Below are 21,135 nucleotides of genomic sequence, written 5' to 3' on the forward strand. Positions count from 1 at the left end.
CAGAACTAGCAAGGGCTAGCCGAGCCCACGGCAATGCCTCAGCCCTGATTCCTTTGCACAACTCTGATGGGGCTGATGGTAGTTTTGGTGGATAAAGCCACTTCAGTGATCTTGGCAGGGACTCAGCCAGTCACACAAAGACTACTCATGCCTCTGGAATCTGAGATAAAACAGTGCTTTTGGTACAAGATAGGTGATTTTGCCTAATTTATCACTTGGATCTAATAGGTCCTCCTTTTGAAAGAACTCTTTCCTATCTATCTGATCCCTCCTGCCTCTACCCCAGCTGGCCTCATTAACAGTTGATTTCCCTGGGCCTGAGAAAGGTCTTGCTGTGCTCCCTGAGTCATTCTCCTGTCCTTGGAGAAGCAACGAATTAACAAATGGGAGAAAAATACTCTGCCAACTCCCCTAATCTGGAAACTCAGAGCAGAAGCAGCTCCATTCCAAGCACAAGTGATCCACAGACTCTTTCACCCATGCATGGATCCTGGTGGCTCCAATACACCAGATGGGAACTGGCAATTATATTGCAAGGGCAAATCTGTTTGAGGCCTGACTGTACCTGTTTCAGCTGGGTGGTGGAAGGGCAGCTTTTGGACATTTCATACTGCTCTGCCTATAAACAGGGCCTTCACCTACCTACAGCAGAAGCCTGAGGACTGGAGGCTCCAACCATGCCACCTAGCCACCTGCAAAAGGGCTCTAAGGATAAGTGGTGCCTACCACTCCTTACATGTAAAAGCATTGGTTGCCTATTGTACAGCTGCAGAGCCCACCCACAAAAGCACTCTAGAGAACAGGGATGTGCCTTCCTCACAGACACTCAGGGGAAGGTTGTCAGACCCCTGCCTTCCTCAGAGTGTGACCCCCCACCCCGTTACTACCAGAAACCTGTGCATACACCAATCACCACTGCTCCTCTAAGATAGTAGGTGAGAGCCTAGCCTATACCACACACTAGGTGACTGACTATCAGGACACCTGAGTTGAATCTATACAAGAATAGTGAATGGACTCCTAGGCTCATATACTTGGCAACAGATCTAGCCATCTGATAACAGGACATTACTACTTCAAAGGCTCCAATAATCAAGTTAGCTTACTCTAGTAGCCTATCTTGGTATATCAAAACAAAATAAATCAAGAAACTAGGACTTGGTAAACAAACATAAAATAAATTAATGCAATAACTTATAGATGGCTCAGAGGCAACAGTCAATATAAAATCACATAAAGAAGCTGACCATGATTACTTCAGCAGACTTCCAAAACAAAAAATCAAGGACTCTCCCGGAAGATGAATTCCTGACATGACCAGATGTAGAATTCAAAAGATTAATACAGAACACTTAAAGACATCAGGAATGAGATCAGGCAAAATGAAGAACAAGCCAAAGAACACACAGATAAAGCAGTTGAAGAAATTAACGAGATTATTCAAGAAAATAATGAAAAAATTTAATAAGCTGCAAGAATCCAGGGAGAGACAGCAATCAAAAATTCAGAAGATTAACAATAAAAGCTAAATGACGAAGAGAAACCCGATAACTGGGAGCTCCTAAAAATCAAACACCTATGCTCATCTAAAGACTTCTCCAAAAGAGTCAAAAGACCACCTACAGACTGGGAAAGAATTTTCAGCTATGACATCTCCGACCAACGCCTGATCTCTAAAATCTACATGATTCTGTCAAAACTCAACCACAAAAAGACAAACAACCCAATCAAGAAGTGGGCAAAGGATATGAACACACATTTCTCTAAAGAAGATATTCAGGCAGCCAACAGATACATGAGAAAATGCTCTCGATCAGTAGCCATTAGAGAAATGCAGATTAAAACTATGATGAGATTCCATCTCACTCCAACAAAAAACAAGGCTGGCATTAATCCAAAAAACACAAAATAATAAATGTTGGAGAGGCTGCGGAGAGATTGGAACTCTTATACACTGCTGGTGAGAATGTAAAATGGTACAACCACTTTGGAAATCTATCTGGCGTTATCTTAAACAGTTAGAAATAGAACTACCATACAACCCAGAAATCCCACTCCTCGGAATATACCCTAGAGAAACAAGAGCCTTCACACAAACAGATATATGCACACCCATGTTTATTGCAGCTCTGTTTACAATAGCAAAAAGCTGGAAGCAACCAAGGTGTCCATCTACGGATGAATGGGTAAATAAATTGTGGTATTTTATATTCACACAATGGAATACTACGCATCGATAAAGAACAGTGATGAATCTGTCAAACATTTCATAACATGGAGGGACCTGGAAGGCATTATGCTGAGCAAAATGAGTCAGAGGCAAAAGGACAAATATTGTATAAGACCACTATTACAAGATCTTGAGAAATAGTATAAACTGAGAAGAACACATACTTTCGTGGTTATGGGGGGGGGAGGGAGGGAGGGAGGGAGAGGGTTTTTTACTGATTAATTAGCTGAAAAGAACTGCTTTAGGTGAAGGGAAGGACAACACTCAATACATGGAAGGTCAGCTCAACTGGACTGGACTGGACCAAAAGCAAAGAAGTTTCCGGGATAAACTGAATACTTCAAAGGTCAGTGAAGCAAGGGCGGGGGTTTGGGAACCATGGTTTAAGGGGACTTCTAAGTCAATTGGCAAAATAATTCTATTATGTGAACATTCTGCATCCCACTTTGAAATGTGGCATCTGGGGTCTTAAAAGCTAACAAGCGGCCATCTAAGATGCATCAAGTGGTCTCAACCCACCTGGATCAAAGGAGAATGAAGAACACCAAGACAACTAAGAGCCCAAGAGACAGAGAGGGCCACATGAACCAGAGACCTACATCATCCTGAGACCAGAGGAACTAGTTGGTGCCCGGCCACAATCGATGACTGCCCTCACAGGGAGCACAATAGAGAACCCCTGAGGGAGCAGGAGATCAGTGGGATGCAGACCCCAAATTCTCATAAAAAGACCATACTTAATGGTCTGGATGTGACTAGAGGAATCCCGGTGGTCATGATCCCCAAACCTTCTGTTGGCACAGGACGGGAACCATCCCCGAAGACAATTCATCAGACATGAAAGGGACTGGACAGTGGGTGGGAGAGAGATGCTGATGAAGAGTGAGCTAATTATATCACGTGGCCACTTGAGACTGTGTTGGCATCTCCTGTCTGGAGGGGGGATGGGAGGATAGAGAGAGTTGGAGGCTGCCAAAGTTTTCACGAAAGGAGAGACTGGAAGGGCTGACTCATTAGGGGGAGAGCAAGTGGGAGTAAGGAGTAAGATGTATATTAACTTATATGTGACAGACTGACTTGATTTGTAAACGTTTACTTGAAGCTCAATAAAAGTTAATAAAAAATATATATATATAATTTGCCATGACTAAGTGGGATTCATACCAGGTATACAGGGATGGTTCAACATTAGAAAAACAATCAATATAATCTATCACATAAATAAAACAAAAGACAAGAACCACAGGATCTTATCAATTGATTCAGAAAAGGCATTTGACAAAGGCCAACACACATTCATTGTAAAAACTTTCAGCAAAATAGGAATAGAAGGAAAATTCCTCAACATTATAAAGGGCATTTACACAAAGCCAACATCCAACATCATCCTAAAGGAAGAGAGCCTGAAAGCATTCCCCTTCAAAACAGGAACCAGGCCAGGACGCCCTTTATCACCACACTTTTTCAACATTATGCTGGAAGTCCTAGCCAGAGTAAGTAGGCTAGATAAAGAAAAAAAGGCATCCAAATTGGCAAAGAAAAGTATCTCTGCAGATGACATGATCTTATACACAGAAAAAACATAAAGAATCCTCAAGAAAACTACTGGCACTAATAGAAATGTTCAGTGGAAAATCAGGATACAAGCTAAACATACATAAATCAGTTGCATTCCTCTACACCAACAAAGAGGGCATTGAAGAGGAAATCACCAAATCAATACGATTTACAATAGCCCATAAGAAGATAAAATACTTAGGAATAAATCGAACTGGAGATTTAAAATACCTATACAAAGAAAACTATAAGAGTATGGCAAGAAACCAAAAGAGACATACATAAGTGGAAAAACATACCTTGCTTGTGGATAGGAAGACTCAACATTGTAAAAATGTCTATTCTGCCCAAAGCAATCTATAGATACAGTGAAATCCTATCCAAATGCAAGTAACAATTTTTAATGAGATGGAGAACAAATCACCACCTTCATATGGCAGAGAAAGAGGCCCCGTATAAGTAAAGCATTACTGAAAAAGAACAAAGTGGGAGGCCTCACACGGCCTGATCTTAGAGCATATTATACCGCCACAGTAGTCAAAAGAACCTGGTACTGGTACAACAGGTACATAGACCAGTGGAACAGAATTCAGAATCCAGACATAAAACCATCCACATATGAGCCCAATGGTCCAAAACCTGTTAAATGAGAAAAAGACAGTGTCTTTAAAAAATGGTGCTGGCATAACTGCATATCCATCTGCAAAAAAAATGAAAAAAGACCCATATATCACACCATGAAAAAAACCCAACTCAAAATGGATCAAACACCTAAAAATAAAATCTTAAACAATAAAAATCACAAAAGAAAAAACACGGACAACACAGTTGTTGTTCTTAGGTGCCATCGAGTCAGTTCTGACTCATAGCAACCCTATGCACAACAGAAGGAAGCACTGCCTGGTCCTGAGCCATTGTTACATTCGTTGTTATGTTTGAGCTCATCGTTGCAGCCACTGTGTCAATTCACCTCGTTGAAGGTCTTCCTCTTTCCGCTGACCTTGTACTCTGCCAAGCATGATGTCCTTCTCCAGGCAATGATCTCTCCTGACAACATGTCCAAAGTATGTAAGACGCAGTCTTGCCACCCTTGCTTCTAAGGAGCATTCTGCTTGTACTTCTTCTAACACAATTTGTTCATTCTTTTGGCAGTCCATGGTATGTTCAATATGATTCACCAACACCATAATTCAAAGGCGTCAATTCTTTTTCGGTCTTCCTTATTCATTGTTCAGCTTTCACACTCATTTATGATGCGATTGAAAATACCATTCTTTAGGTCAGGCACACCTTACTCTTCAAGGTGACATCTTTGCTCTTCAACACTTTAAAGACATCCTTTGCAGCAGATTTGCCCAATACAATGCATCTTTTGATTTCTTGACTGCTGCTTCCATGGCTGTTGATTGTGGATCCAAGTAAAATGAAATCCTTGACAACTTCAATCTTTTCTCCGTTTATCATGATGTTGCTCATTGGTCCAGTTGTGAGGGTTTTTGTTTTCTTTATGTTGAGGTGTAATCCATACTGAAGGCTGTGGTCTTTGATCTTCATTAGTAAGTGCTTCAAGTCCTCTTCACTTTCAGCAAGCAAGGTTGTGTCATCTGCATAAAGCAGATTGTTAATGATTCTTCCTCCAGTACTAATGTCCTCTTCTCCTTCATATAGTCCAGCTTCTTCAATTATTTGCTCAGCGTAAAGATTGAATAGGTATGGTGAAATAATACAACCCTGATGGGCAACTTTCCTGACTTTAAACCAATCAGTATCCCCTTGTTCTGTCCAAATAACTGCCTCTTGATCCATGTAAAGGTTCCTCATGAGCACACTTAAATGTTCTGGAATTCCCATTCATTGCAATGTTATCCATAATTTGTTATGATCCACACTGTCGAATGTGTTCGCATAGGCAATAAAACACAGGTAAACATCCTTCTGGTATTCTCTGCTTTTGGCCAGGATCCATCTGACATCAGCAATGATATGCCTGGTTTCACGTCGTCTACTGAAATCAGCCTGAATTTCTTGCAGTTTTCTGTCAATATACTGCTGCAGCCATTTTTGAATGATCTTCAGCAGAATTTTGCTTGCTTGTGATATTAGTGATATTGTTCTCTAATTTCCACATTTGGTCAGATCACCTTTCTTGGGAATAGGCATAAATATAGATCTCTTCCAGTCAGTTGGCCAGGAAGCTGTCTTCCATATTTCTTGGCATAGACAAGTGAACACCTCTAGAGCTACATCTGTTTCTTGAAACATCTCAATTGATATTCCATCAATTCCTGGAGCCTTGTTTTTCACAATGCCTTCAGAGGAGCTTGGACTTCTTCATTCAGTACCATTGGTTATTGATCATATGCCACCTCTTGAAATAGTTGAACATCGACTAAATCTTTTTGGTATAATGAGTCTGTGTATTTCTTCCATCTTCTTTTGATGCTTCCTGCGTGGTTTAATATTTTCCGCACAGAATCCTTCACTTTTTCAACTCGAGGCTTGAATTTTTTCTTCAGTTCTTTGAGCTTGAGAAACACCAAGCGTGTTCTTCCCTTGTGGTTTTCCATCTCCAGCTCTTTGCATATTTCATCATAATATTTTACTTTGTCTTCTCAAGACGCCCTTTGAAATCTTCTGTTCAGTTCTTTTACTTCATCAATTCTTCCTTCTGCTTTAGTTGCTCAATGTTCGAGAGCAAGTTTCAGAATGTCCTCTGACATAATCCTCGTCTTTTCTTTCTTTCCTTTCTTTTCAATGACCTCTTGCTTTCTTCACGGATGATGTCCTTGATGTCATTCCACAACTCATCTGGTCTTCGGTTACTAGCATTCAATGCATCAAATCTATTTTTCAGATGGTCTCTAAATTCAGCTGGGATGTACTCAAGGTCATTTTTTGGCTCTCGTGGACTTGTTCTGGTTTTCTGCATTTTCAGCTTGTTTGAACTTGCATATGAGTAATTGATGGTCTGATCCACAGTCAGCCCCTGGCCTTCTTCTGACTGATGATATTGAGCTTTTCCATTGCCTCTTTCCACAGATGTAGTCAATTTGATTACTGTGTGTTCCATCTGGTGAGGTATAGGCACCATTTATGTTGGTGAAAGAAGGTATTTGCAATGAAGAAGTCATTGGTCTTGCAATATTCTATCGTTCTATCTCTGGCATTGTTTCTATCACCAAGGCCATGTTTTCCAACTACTGATTCTTCTTCTTTGTTTCCAACTTATGCTTTCCAATGGCCAGTAAATATCAATGAATCTTGATAGCATGTTTGATCAATTTCAGACTGCACCCACTGATAAAATCTTATTTTTCTTCATCTTTGGCCCTAGTGGTTGGTGCATAAATTTGAATAACAGTCATATTAACTGGTAGGCATATGGATATTATCCTATCACTGACAGCGTTGTACTTCAGGATCAATCTTGAAAAGTTCTTTTTGATGATGAATGCAACACCATTCCTCTTCAAGCTGTCATTCCCAGCGTATAGACTACATGATTGTCCTATTCAAAATGGCCTGTACCAGTCCATTTCAGCTCACTAATGGCTAGGATATTGATGTTTATGTGTTCCATTTCATTTTTGATGATTTCCAATTATCTTAGATTCTTACCTCATACATTCCAAGTTCCGATTATTAATGGATGTTTGCTGCTGTTTCTTCTCATTTTGAGTCATGCCACATCAGCAAATGAAGGTCCCAAAAGCCTTACTCCATCCACATCATTAAGGTCGACTCTACTTTGAGGAGGCAGCTCTTGCCCAGTCATCTTCTGAGTGCCTTCCAACCTGAGGGGCTCATCTTCCAGCACTATATCAGACACTGTTTTACTGCTATTCCTAAGGTTTTCACTGGCTAATGCTTTTCAGAAGTAAACTGTCAGATCCTTCTTCCCAGTTTGCCCTAATATGTGGCATAAACTGTGTACAAAACATTACTAGAAATGTACAAACACCAGAAGAGAAATTAGATGACTGGGAGCTCCTTTAAAAGTCAAACACTTATGCTCATCCAAAGACTTCACCAAAAGGGTAAAAATATTACCTACAGATTGGGAAAAATTTTCAGCTATGACATTTCTGAACAGCAGCTGATCTCTAAAATTTACATGTTATTGCAAAAATTCGACAACAAAAAGACAAATAACCCAATTAAAAAAGGGCCAAAGAATAAGTACAGGCACATCACTAAAGAAGACATTCAGGTAGCTAACAGATACATGAGGATATGGTCACGATCATTAGCCATGAGAAAAATGCAAATCAAAAGTACAATGAGAGTCTATCTCACTCCAACAAGGCTGGTATTAATCCAGAAAACACAAAATAGTAAATGTTGGAGCGGTTGTGGAGAAACTGGAACACTTATACACTGCTGGTGGGAACGTAAAATGGTACAACCACTTCGGAAATTGATTTGGCGCTTCCTTAAAAGCTAGAAATAGAACTACCATACTATCCAGCAATCCCACTCCTCAGAATATATCCCAGAGAAATAAGAGCTTTTACATGAAGAGATACATGTGCGCCCATGTTTATTGCAGCACTGTTTATAATAGCAAAAAATGGAAGCAGCCAAAGTGCTCATCAAAGGATGAATGGATAAAAAAATTATGGTATATTTACACGATGGAATACTAGGCATCGATAAAGAACAGCAATGAATCTGTGAAACATCTCATAACATGGAGGAATCTGGAAGGCATTATACTGCGTGAAATTAGTCAGTTGAAAAAAGGGCAAATGTTATATGAGACCACTATTATAAGAACTCAGGAAACAGTTTAAACAGAGAAGAAAATATTCTTTGATGGTTATTATGATACGGGGGAGGGAGGAAGGCAGGGAGATGGGGTTTCACTAATTAGATAGTACATAAGAACTAATTTAAGTGACAGGAAAGACGACACACAATACAGGAGAGGTCAGCAAAACTGGACTAAAACAAAAGTAAAGAAGTTTCCTGAACAAACCTAATGCTTCCAAGGCCAGTATAACAGAGGCAGAGGCTTGGGAACAATGGTTTCAGGGAACATCAAGTTCAACTGGCACAATAAAATCTATTAATAAAACTTTCTGCATACCACTTTGGAGAGTGGCTTCTGGTGTCTTAAATGCTAGCAAGCAGCCACCTAAGGTGTGTCATTTGCTCTCAGCCCACATGGAGCACAGGAGAATGAAGAACACGAAAGACACAAGGCAATGATGAGCCCAGGAGACAGAAAAGGCCACATCAATCACAGACTTCATCAGTCTGAGACCAGAAGAACTAGACGATGCCTGGCTACAACTGATGACTGCTGTGACAGGAAACACAACAGAGAATCCCTGAAGGAGCAGGGAAACAGTGGGATGCAGACCCCAAATTCTGATTAAAAGACCAGACTTAATGGTCTGACTGAGACTAGAAGGACCCTGGAAGTCATGGTCCCCAGGCCTTCTGTTAGCCCAAGACCAGAATCATTCCCAAAGCCAACTCTTCAGACAGGGATTGGACTGGACTATAAGATAGAAAATGATACTGGTGAGGAGTGTCTCTTGGATGAAGTAGACACGAGAGACTATGTGGACATCTCCTGTCTGGAGGGGAGATGTGAAAGCCAAGGGGGACAGAAGCTGGCTGAATGCACATGGAAATAGAGGGTGGAGAGAAGGAGTATGTTGTCTCATTAGGGGGAGAACAACTAGAAGTATATAGCAAGGTGTATATAAATTTTTGTATGAGACTGACTTGATTTGTAAACTTTCACTTAAAGCACAATAAAAATAATTAAAAAAAAATACTGCTCAGCAATGAGAATGAATGATCTACTGCCAGCTGCAATAACACGGAAAAATTTCACAAATATTACTGAGCAGAAGAAACAGCAGTGTAAAAACTGTAAGGTTTCACTTCTAAATAGCTCAAAAACATAAAACGAATCTATTATATTTGAAGGCAATTTGTTGTGGGGCCTGTGGACAGTCTCCAAAAAGCTGATAATGTTCTGTTTTTGGTCTGTATTCTGGCTGCAGGGATGTTTTCATTTTTAAAATTTCATTTGCTGTACAATTTATTACTTGAGACTTTTCTATTTAGCTATTGTACCTCAGAAAGTATGCTACAGTCTACTCACTATGAGATAATAAGAAACAGAACATCTATTATTTTTTAAATGTCCAGCAATTTATTGTACACTATAAGTTTTCACAGGATGTTTGTAAATTAATCAATCATACAGCTTTCATAGATTATTTCACTAAATATCTTTTATGTTATTAAAAATGTGCTGCCCTGATAAGAGCAGCGACGTCCTTATAAACCCCCAGCCTCCCTCTGCTAGCCTCGTTTGCAGCACCATGGAGCCTGAGTGGCTCTGGTTGTCTTTGGGGCCAGTTTCATGCGTTGAACTTCTTCTTGCATAATAGCTATGCTTCAGTGTCAGACAACTATTTTCTGAAGTAAGAAGTTTATAGGTGAACAGTTCCTTACATAGTAGTATACTAAGGACACTGGTTACACCAGGGAAGCTGTTTAGATACAGATTTAAATTCCAGTAAAATCTTTTTTTTTTCATGAAGAATTGTTTGTACACCAAATGGTCATTATCATAGGATAGATTAAATAAATCAATGTACATGAATAAAAATAAATACAATATTATTCATAATACTTCTCTGAATATAAAGTGTATTTATACTGAAGTCATTTTTCCTTAAAATTTTTAAATCTGGTGGGTTATAAAACAAAACATGATTACCCCTAGGCAGTGAGATTTTGGTTAGCTTTTTCTCCCTTTAAGCAACTGTTTAGCTTTTGCATGTGGCTAAAGGGAGAGTGTGTGTGTGCACGTGTGTAAGGGCATGTGTGGTGTGAGAGTGTGTGCATGTTTTAGAGTATATTATGAAATTAAAAGACAATGGTTATATAGGGAGTGGTGAGCCAGAAGTAATGAATCATGGTTGCCTAGAAATCATTTAAGTTTTTTTTTTTTTTTTAATCAGTATAATCTTGGAAAACAAAGTAGACGGGAAGATAAGAATATTAGGAAATAAATGTGGGCTGTATTCAATGCTTGAACTATTCACTTAAATGAGCTTCTCTATTACAGGGTCTAACTACAAAATTACAGTAATTTTCTTAAGGATCCTTTAGGGTTTTCTGTGTGTAGGCTCACATCATCTGCAAATAGAGATACTTTTACTTCTTCCTTACCAATCTGGATGGCCTGTATTTCTTTTTCTAGCCTAATTGCTCTGGCTAGGACCTCCAGCTGAATAAGAGTGGTGATAAAGGGCATCCTTGTCTGGCTCCGGTTCTCAAGAGGAATGTTTTCAGACCCTCTCCGCTTAGGATGATGTTGGCTGTTGGCTTTGTATAAATGCATTTATTACGTTGAGGTATTTTCCTTCTATTTTTATTTTGCTGAGGGTATTTATCACGAATAGGTGTTGGACTTTGTCAAATGCCTTTTCTGGATCAATTGATCAGATCGTGTGGTTCCTATCTTTGGTTTTATTTACATGATAGATTTTAGCCGGTATGGATTCAACTTAGTTCTGGCGAATGATTTTTTTTTTTTTTTTTTTGGTACATTGTTGAATTCTATTGGCTTCAATTTCTTTGAGGATTTTTGCATCTAAGTTCATGAGGGATTTAGGTCTGCAATTTTCTCTTTTTTGTTGTCTTTACCTGGTTTTGATATCAAGGATTTGCTGGCTTCATAGAATGACTTTGGGAGTATTCCATCCTTTTCTATGCTCTGAAATGCCTTTAGTAGTGGTGTTAACTCTTCTCTGAAAGTTTGGTAGAGCTCTGCAGTGAAGCCGCCTGGGCCAGGGCTTTTTTTTTTTTGTTGTTGGGAGTTTTTAAATTACCTTTTCAATCTCTTCTTTTATTTTGGGTTTATTTAGTTGTTCTACCCCTATTTGTGTTAGTTTAAGTAGGTAGTGTGTTTCTAGAAATTCACCCATTTCTTCTAGGTTTTCAAATTAGTTAGAATACAATTTTTCATAGTAATCTGATATGATTCTTTTTTAATTTCAGTTGAGTCTGTTGCAATATCACCCATCTCATTTCTTATTTGGGTTATTTGTTTCCTCTCCTGTTTTTCTTTTGTTTGGCCAATGGTTTATCAATTTTGTCAAAGACCCAGCTTTTGGTCTTATTAACTCTTTCAATTGTTTTTCTGTTGTCTATTTCATTTAATTCTGCTCTAAATTTTATTATTTCCTTTCTTCGGGGAAACCCTGGTGGCATAGTGGTTAAGTACACGGCTGCTAACCAAGAGGTTGGCAGTTCAAATCTGCCAGGTTCTCCTTGGAAACTCTATGGGGCAGTTCTACTCTGTCCTCTAGGGTTACTATGAGTCAGAATCGACTTGATGACAGTGGGTTTGGTTTTTGGTTTTGGCTTTCTTCTGGTGCCTGAGGGTTTATTTTGTTGCTTTCTTTCTATCTGTTCAACTGGTAGGGGTAATTCTTTGATTTTGGACCTTTTTTCTTTTTTTGGATGTGTGCATTTATTGCTATAAATTGACAGCTGTTGCAGTCTGAAATTGATCAATCTTGAAATCAAGATGCAATGATAATTACTGGTGATTGGAATGAGAAAGTTGAAAACAAAGAAGAAGGATCGGTCATTGGAAAATATGGCCTTGGTGATAGAAACAATGCCAGAGATCGAATGATAGAATTTTGCAAGACCAACGACTTCTTCGTTGCAAATACCTTCTTTCACCAACATAAATGGCGACTATACACATGGACCTTGTCAGGTGGAACACACAGAAATCAGATTTCCTACATCTGTGGAAAGAGACGATAGAAAAGCTCAATATCATCGGTCAGAACAAGACCAGGGGCTGACTGTGAAACAGACCATCAATTGTTCATATGCAAGTTCAAGCTGAAACTGAAGAAAATCAGAGCAAGTCCACGAGAGCCAAAATATGACCTTGAGTATATCCCACATGAATTTAGAGACCATCTCCAGAATAGATTTGATGCATTGAACACTAGTGACCAAAGACCAGACGAGTTGTGAAATGACATCAAGGACACCATCCATGAAGAAAGCAAGAGGTCACTGAAAAGACAGGAAAGAAAGAAAAGACCAAGGTGGATGTCAGAGGAGACTCTGAAACTTGCTCTTGTGCATCGAGCGGCTAAAGCAAAAGGAAGAATTGATGAAGTAAGGGAATCGAACAGAAGATTTCAAAGGAACTCTGGAGAAGACAAAGTAAAGTATTCTAATGACATGTGCAAAGAGCTGGAGATGGAAAACCAAAAGGGAAAAACACGCTCGGTGTTTCTCAAGCTGAAAGAACTGAAGAAAAAATTCAAGCCTAGAGTTGCAATAGTGAAGGATTCTATGAGGAAAATATTAAACGATGCAGGAAACATCAAAAGAAGATGGAAGGAATACACAGAGTCATTATACCAAAAAGAACTAGTCGATATTCAACCATTTCAAGAGGTGGCATATGATCAGGAACCGATGGTACAGAAGGAAGAAGTCCAAGCTGATCTGAAGGCATTGGCAAAAAACAGGGCTCCAGGAATTGATGGAATATCAATGGAGATGTTTCAACAAACAGATGCAGCGCTGGAGGTGCTCACTCGTCCATGCCAAGAAATATGGAAGACAGCTTCCTGGCCAACTGACTGGAAGAGATCCATATTTATGCCTATTCCCAAGAAAGGGGGTGATCCAACCAAATGTGGAAATTGTAGAACAATGTCATTAATATCACACGCAAGCAAAATTTTGCTGAAGATCATTCAAAAACGGCTGCAGCAGTATGTCGACAGGGAACTGCCAGAAATTCAGGCCAATTTCAGGAGAGGATGTGGAACCAGGGATACCATTGCTGATGTCAGATGGATCCTGGCTGAAAGCAGAGAATACCAGAAGGATGTTTACCTGTGTTTTATTGACTATGCAAAGGCATTCGACTGTGTGGATCATAACAAACTATGGATAACACTGGGAAGAACTGGAATTCCAGAACACTCAATTGTGCTCATGAGGAACCTTTACATAGATCAAGAGGAACCTTTACATAGATCAAGAGGCAGTTGTTCGGACAGAACAAGGGGATACTGATTGGTTTAAAGTCAGGAAAGGTGTGCGTCAGGGTTGTACTCTTTCACCATACCTATTTAATCTGTATGCTGAACAAAGAATACGAGAAGCTGGTCTGTATGAAGAAGAACGGGGCATCAGGATTGGAGGAAGACTCGTTAACAACCTGTGTTATGCAGGTGACACAACCTTGCTTGCTGAAAGTGAAGAGGACTTGAAGCACTTACTAATGAAGATCAAAGACCACAGCCTTCAGTATGGATTACACCTCAACATAAAGAAAACAAAAATCTTCACAACTGGACCAATGAAAAACATCATGATAAACGGAAGAAAGACTGAAGTTGTCAAGGATTTCATTTTACTTGGATCCGCAATCAACAGCCATTGAAGCAGCAATCAAGAAATCAAAAGACACATTGCATTGGGTAAATCTGTTGCAAAGGGCCTCTTCAAAGTGCTGAAGAGCAAAGATGTCACCCTGAAGACTACGGTGTGCCTGGCCCAAGCCATGGTATTTTCAATCACATCATATGCATGTGAAAGCTGGACAATGAATAAGGAAGACGGAAGAAGAGTTGATGTCTTTGAATTGTGGTGCTGACGAAGAATATTGCATATACTATGGACTGCCAAAAGAACAAACAAACCTGTCTTGGAAGAAGCGCAGCCAGAATGCTCCTTACAGGCAAGGATGGCGAGACTGCGTCTTACATACTTTGGAGATGTTGTCAAGAGAGATGAGTCCCTGGAGAAGGACATAATGCTTGGCAGATTACAGGGTCAGCGGAAAAAAGGAAGACCCTCAACAAGGTCATTTGACAGTGGCTGCAACAATGAGCTCAAGCAGAACGATGACGCAGGGCCGGGCAGTGTTTCGTTCTGTTGTGCATCAGGTCGCTATGAGTCGGAACCGACTCGACGGCACCTAACAACAAGAACAACAACATGTTTGTACATTAAAATATTACTCAGAAGTGAGAATGAATGAACTACTGCCAATCACAACATGGAGAAATCTCAGAATCATATTGATGAAAGAAATAAACCAGAAATAAAAGTGCAAACACTGTATGATTTCACTTCTAAATAGTTCAAAAACATACAAAACAAATCTACTATATTGGATATCATTTTTTTATGGGGCCCATGGACAGTCTCCAAAAAGTGGATAATTTTGTGTTTTTTGATCTGTGTTCTCACTTCAGGGACATTTCTGAAAATCCATTTGCTGTACAATTTATTACTTGAGAATTTTTATATGCATATTATACCTTAGTTGGTATTACATAGTATATTCATTATGAGATTGTAAACAACAGAATATCATTATTATATTTTACATCTCTAGCAATTTCTTGCACACAGTAAGTTTTCACATTATGTTTGTAAAATTAGTCATTTGCACAACTTTCATAGACTATTTCAGTAAATAATGATCCTTTATGTTCCTAAAAATTTGCAACCTGGATACGAACAGTAACGTTCTTATAAACTGACAAGCTCTGCTAGTCGTATTTCCAGCACCAGGGAGGCTAAATGACTCTGGTTCACTTTGGGGCCAGCATCCTGCACTGAACTTATCTCATTACAGCCGTACTTCACTGCCAGACAACTGTTCTCTGACGTTTATAAGTAGACAGTTACTTACATAGTATGTTAAGGGTATAGTACTCATGACACCAGGGAAGCTGTTTAGTTACAGCTTTAAATTCTACTCAAATCTTTTTATCTTGTATGTATGTGATGCTTTAATTTTGTGTTTTGAATTCCATTCAAACATTTTTTTTAATGAAGATTGTTAAGATACCAAATGATCATTGCCATAGGATAGATTATATAAATCAATGTATATAAATAAAAAGGAATGCACTATTATTCATAACACTTATTTACACACAAAGTGGGTTCATTCTGAAGTCATTTTTGTTTATTTATTTATTTTTTTAATCTGGTAGATCCTACAACAAAACATGGTTATCCCCAGGTAGTGAGATTTTGGTTAGTTTTTTCCGTCTTTAAGCAATTATTTTGTGCATTTTATTTTAAAGGGAGAGTGTTGGGGTATCTGTGTGTGCAGTGTTTGGGTATGTGCAAGTTTGTAGTGTATATCATGAAATTAAAACAATGCTTATATAGGGAGTGGTGAGCAAGAGATAATGAATGATGTTTGACTAGAGATCGTTTAAGTATTATTTTATCAAGTATAATAGTGGATGTCAAAGTAGATCGAAAACAAACAATAATGGGGAATAAGTTGGATTTATTTTTAACCACCCAACCTGTATGAAATAACAGGTGATAAATCATGTAATTATATCAGTCACATAGTCCTGTGAGACAAACTTTTGAATACCCAGGGACCAGACACAAAGGTAGTTATATAATCTCGGTCATCAAAAGACAGCACTGAAGGTCCACACAGAGATAGCTGCATCTAAGAAATAAGTCACTAGCTCTAGATCAGGTACTAGTATTTACTGTTGTTGTTAATTTGTTTTTTAATTAACTTTTTATATTTCTTTTTTCTCTTGCCACTAAAATTATGTTTATAAAACCAGGGGAGGTTATGGCTCTTCGCATAAACTTTTATTTTAATTAAATATATTAACATCCTTAGATAACAGAGCATATGACAAAATGCAAGAAGTAATTGGAGTGGTGGTCAGAATTGTTTTTATTATTACTATTATTTTCAATGTCTTAATTAAATTTTCTGCATTTTAAAAACGTTCCTTCCCTGGGAAGGAAAACGTTTCTAAAGATGTGTCTACAGGGATAGATATTTAAATGAGTTCATGTCAAGGTTTTGGAGACCTACACTTTGTTTTTGTTTGTTTGTTTTGTTTTTTATTGTGCTTTAAGTGAAAGTTTACAAACCAATTCAGTCTCTCATACAAAAATTGGTACACACCTTGCTATGTACTTCTAGTTGTTCTTCCCCTAATGAGACAGCAAACTCCTTCTCTCTACCCTGTATTCCCCGTGTCTATTCAGCCAGCTTCTGTCCCCCTCTGCCTTCTCATTTCCCCTCCAGACAGGAGCTGCCCACCTAGTCTCATGTGTCCACTTGAGCCAAGAAGCTCACTCCTCATCAGCATCATTTTCTATCCCATAGTCCAGTCCAGTCCCTGTCTGAAGAGTTGGTTTTGGGGATGGTTCCTATCTTGGTCCAACAGAAGATCTGGTGACCATGACCTCTGGGGTCCCTCTAGTCTCAGTCAGACTATTAAGTCTGGTTTTTTATGAGAATTTGAGGTCTGCATCCCACTGCTCTCCTGTTCCATCAGGGATTCTCTGTTGTGTTCCCTGTCAGGGCAGTCATCAGTTGTAGCCAGGCTCCATCTAGTACTTCTGGTCTCAGGCTAATGTAATCTCTGACTCATGTGGCCCTTTCGGTCTCTTGTTAGAGCCCTGTACTTTGGTCATTTTTCAGATATCATCCCTTTCACAATCCCCCTTTTTTTAATCTACCTTCATTCCATTTTTTTTTTTAATCCCCACAGAGCAGGAGGTACATGTATGATATGATATATGATAAAATTGATTTCAGTAAAACATAACAGTAGGACCCAAAATTCAGTTGTCCTCCCAAGTTCCACAACATCTTCTTAACCAAGGGCAAGCGGATTTCAAAGGTATTGAAGAGAAAGAACAACACAATATTATAAGTTCTGGAAATTGAGAAGGAGAACACAAATCAGACATGACTTTGAGGTTATGAGAGTTGATCGAACATGTATTACTATCACAGGTCTTACACATGTAATCTGTTTGTGAATAGAGACCATTAGTTCTTGCAGGTTACTTTAGAGGGACAACACAGGAAACCATACTCCCTTTCAGGCTTCTCTGCCACTTGTGTTAACAGCACCCTTACAATTAGTTTCAAAATGCTCTTCATATGTCCATTGAGCAACAGAAATTTGCTGAAGAGAGCATGGTTAGCCCTGGCATATCTTTGTCTGTCTATTCACGTCAGCCTATTGCTCATGGGGACCCCGGGAGCGCAATGGTTAAAAGCTATGGCTGCTAACCAAAAGGTCGGCAGTTTGAATCCACCAGCCTCTCTTTGGAAGCTCTATGGGGCAGTTCTACTCTGTCCTACAGGGTTGCTATGAATTGAAATCAACTTGACAGCAAAGAGTTTTTTTGGTTTTTTCTTATTGCTCATGAAGATCTTTCAACCCCCTTTTCTAGAAACCACTACCTGTTCTACTCTGGCAGGTCCTGATTCACAGACTATGTCTATCGCATGGACAATGAATGGGATGCAGTTTTGTTTGTTGAGTCTGGATAGGACCTGAGGGGTTAATGGGATAAAAAGGGGAATGTTTTATCCAAAACCTGCTACAGCTCTATCTGTTCTACAATCTGTGATGATCTGAGTGAAAAAATAAAGGACTATATTAAATACCTGAACTGCTCACTTAAATATGCTTCCCTATTACTGAGTCCAGCTACAAAATTGGGGATAAAAAGAGCTTCTTATGAGATGATGTGGATTAGCTGGACCAATTAATTGTAAGAATCATGACCCTAAATTCTCAAATTATCAATTTCTTAATCCACACAATAAAAATAGTAAGAATATCATGAATACTACGTAGGTGTGTGGAAATAACATGATTTAATTAGAATGAAAGTGTCCTGCAAACTCTGTATGAAACCAAACCAAGCCGTTGCTGTTGAGTCAGTCTGACTCATAGTGACTCCAAGTGTCATAGAGTAGAACTGTGTTCCATAGGGTTTTCTTGGCTGTAAACTTTATGGAAGCAGATTGCCAGGCCTTTCTCCCAAGGTTCCAACCCTAAGTTAATAGTACAGTACTTAGCCCTTTATGCCACCCAAGGACCTTGCAAATTCTGTACAGAGCTATAAAAATGTAAAAGGCAGTATTGCCATTATTATTTAGTAGATTTGTATACCTATGGGTATATTTCCAGTTGGGTCAATTCACTTCGAGCAATCCTAGTATTCTTTCTTTACTTATTTTTAATTACCAAAAATGAGAAAGGACCCGAGGTTAAACTGTGAAGACAGTAAGATGATGCTAGCCTTTCACTTCCATTTCCTTCTTTCAGGGATTTCATAAATTTAAGTGATGGCCACTGAGAACCACACTTTTCTTTACTGACTTCATATTCTTAGGGTTTTCTGACAGAAAGTGTGTGCAGCAGGGGCTCTTTGTACTCTTTCTCCTGGTTTATGGCATAACCATGATTGCAAATCTAGGGATGATCCCACTGATCAAGATAGACTCCAGACTTCACACACCCATGTATTACTTCCTGAGCAATCTGTCTTTCTGTGATGTCTGCTACTCCTCCACTGTCTCTCCCAAGATGTTGGCTGATTTCTTATCTGAGCAAAAGAGGATTTCATATAACTTATGTGCCATTCAGATGTATTTTTTTGGGACCTTTGCTGATGTGGAATGTCTCATTTTGGCTGCCATGGCCTATGACTGTTATGTAGCCATTTGTAATCCACTTCTTTATACAATTGCCATGTCCAGGAGAGTCTATACTCAGCTAGTGGCTGGTGTTTACATTGTGGGGTTGGTGGATTCAGCAATCCACACTTGCTTCACATTTCGACTGTCCTTCTGCAAGTCCAATGTTATCAATCACTTTTTCTGTGACATCCCACCTTTGCTAGCCCTCTCCTGCTCAGATACATCCATCAATGAGATAGTGATGTTTGCTTTTATTGGTTGTGCTGTGGGGTGCAGCATCGTAACCGTTCTTCTCTCCTATAGCTCTATCATAACTACCATCTTTAGAATGAACTCAACTGAGGGGAGACGCAAAGCCTTTTCCACATGTGCCTCCCACTTAACCGCTGTGGCTATATTCCATGGTACACTCCTGTTCATGTATTTCCGACCAAGTTCAAGTTACTCAATGGACACTGACAAAATAGCCTCTGTCTTCTACACAGTCGTGATCCCTATGTTAAACCCACTGATCTATAGCCTGAGGAATAAGGATGTGAAAGATGCCCTGAAAAAAACAATGAGCATTAAATTATGTTCTGGGTGAAACTGGGTTTTCAACCCAGAAGTATTGATGTAAAGATTCTCCGAGCTAAAGTTGAAGGACTTTGACATAAGGGCCTGCAGTTTCACCAATACACTCTTGTAGATATTTTTTGTTAGTGATCTTTGTGCCTAAGCTGAGTGTTAAAACACAAAAAAAAACGTGATTAAGTTGATTCTAACTCATAGCTACCCCACAGGGTTTCCAAGCTGTAAATCTCTACAGAAACTGACTGCTACATCTTTCTTTTATGGATCAGCTGGTGGTTTTGGAAGGCAGATCTTTTGGTTAGTAGTCGATGGCTTTAACCGTTGCATCACCAGGGCTCCAACTGTGTGTAGGGAGCTTTTACTATTGGTCTTATTCTTCTCTCCAGAGTAAGAGTGGTAATGGTTTAACTTTGCTATTATGCAGAAGGAGCTCCTCTATTCTGTGCCCATGAGTATGTCTGAGTGAGATATCATGGGTTATAGCAGCATAGCCTCTAACACCGATTCCACATACCCTCATTAGAAGTCAATTTTTAAAAAATGAGTCTAATAAATATATGGAATCCTGGTGACACAGTGGTTAAAGCAATCGACTGATAATTGAAAGGTCAGGCATTCGAAACCACCAGTGGTTATGCAGGAGAAAGATGTGGCAGTTGGCTTCCATAGAGATTTATAGCCTTGGAAACTGTACGGAGTCGCCATCAGTCAGAACCAACTTGATGGCAGTGGATTTGGGTCAATAAATACAGTTGCTCGGCCAGAGGGAAGTTTTCATGAATCAAAAGTAGTTTTATTTGTAACATTCCTATCTATTAGCATGGCCCCTGGAAATGTTGCATCATAACACGTAGATGTAGATAATCCATATGGGTAAATCTGCTGCAATAGATTTAAAGTTTCACAAAGGCAAGATCCTTCTGTCTTGTTCACCATTATTTTTGCACAGCTATTCTCAATACTAGGCTCCAAAATGTCCATCAAAAATACTTACTGAATAAATACATCAGTGCTTCCCTGGTAAAACTGATACAAATTGTGTCCTTTTACATACAAGTAGAACATCTATCCTTTAATTTTGTTTTAGCACGTTCACTTTACATGAAATATATCTGCAGCTCTTATCATTTGGCCTTGTCTGAAATAAGAAATTAGGGGCAGGGCTCATTTGACATAAAAACCATCTCAGGCCCTTCATTCCTCATTGCTGTTGCTATTGCTAGTTGTCTTCAAATTGATTCTGACT

The 21,135-nt window shown here is 39.2% G+C and overlaps 1 protein-coding gene across 1 annotated transcript; it reads left to right on the plus strand.

Moving 5' to 3' along the window:
- The first annotated feature begins 14,867 nt into the window (after window positions 1–14,867).
- LOC126080348 (olfactory receptor-like protein OLF2) lies at window positions 14,868–19,902 on the plus strand. Its single transcript, XM_049891597.1, has 2 exons — window positions 14,868–14,929; window positions 18,975–19,902. The coding sequence occupies exons 1-2, from the start codon at window positions 14,868–14,870 to the stop codon at window positions 19,900–19,902; spliced, it is 990 nt and encodes a 329-aa protein (XP_049747554.1).
- The last annotated feature ends 1,233 nt before the right edge of the window (window positions 19,903–21,135 follow it).

The sequence above is a fragment of the Elephas maximus genome, chromosome 7 (assembly GCF_024166365.1).
Source record: "Elephas maximus indicus isolate mEleMax1 chromosome 7, mEleMax1 primary haplotype, whole genome shotgun sequence".
Classification (NCBI taxonomy): Eukaryota; Metazoa; Chordata; class Mammalia; order Proboscidea; family Elephantidae; genus Elephas; species Elephas maximus.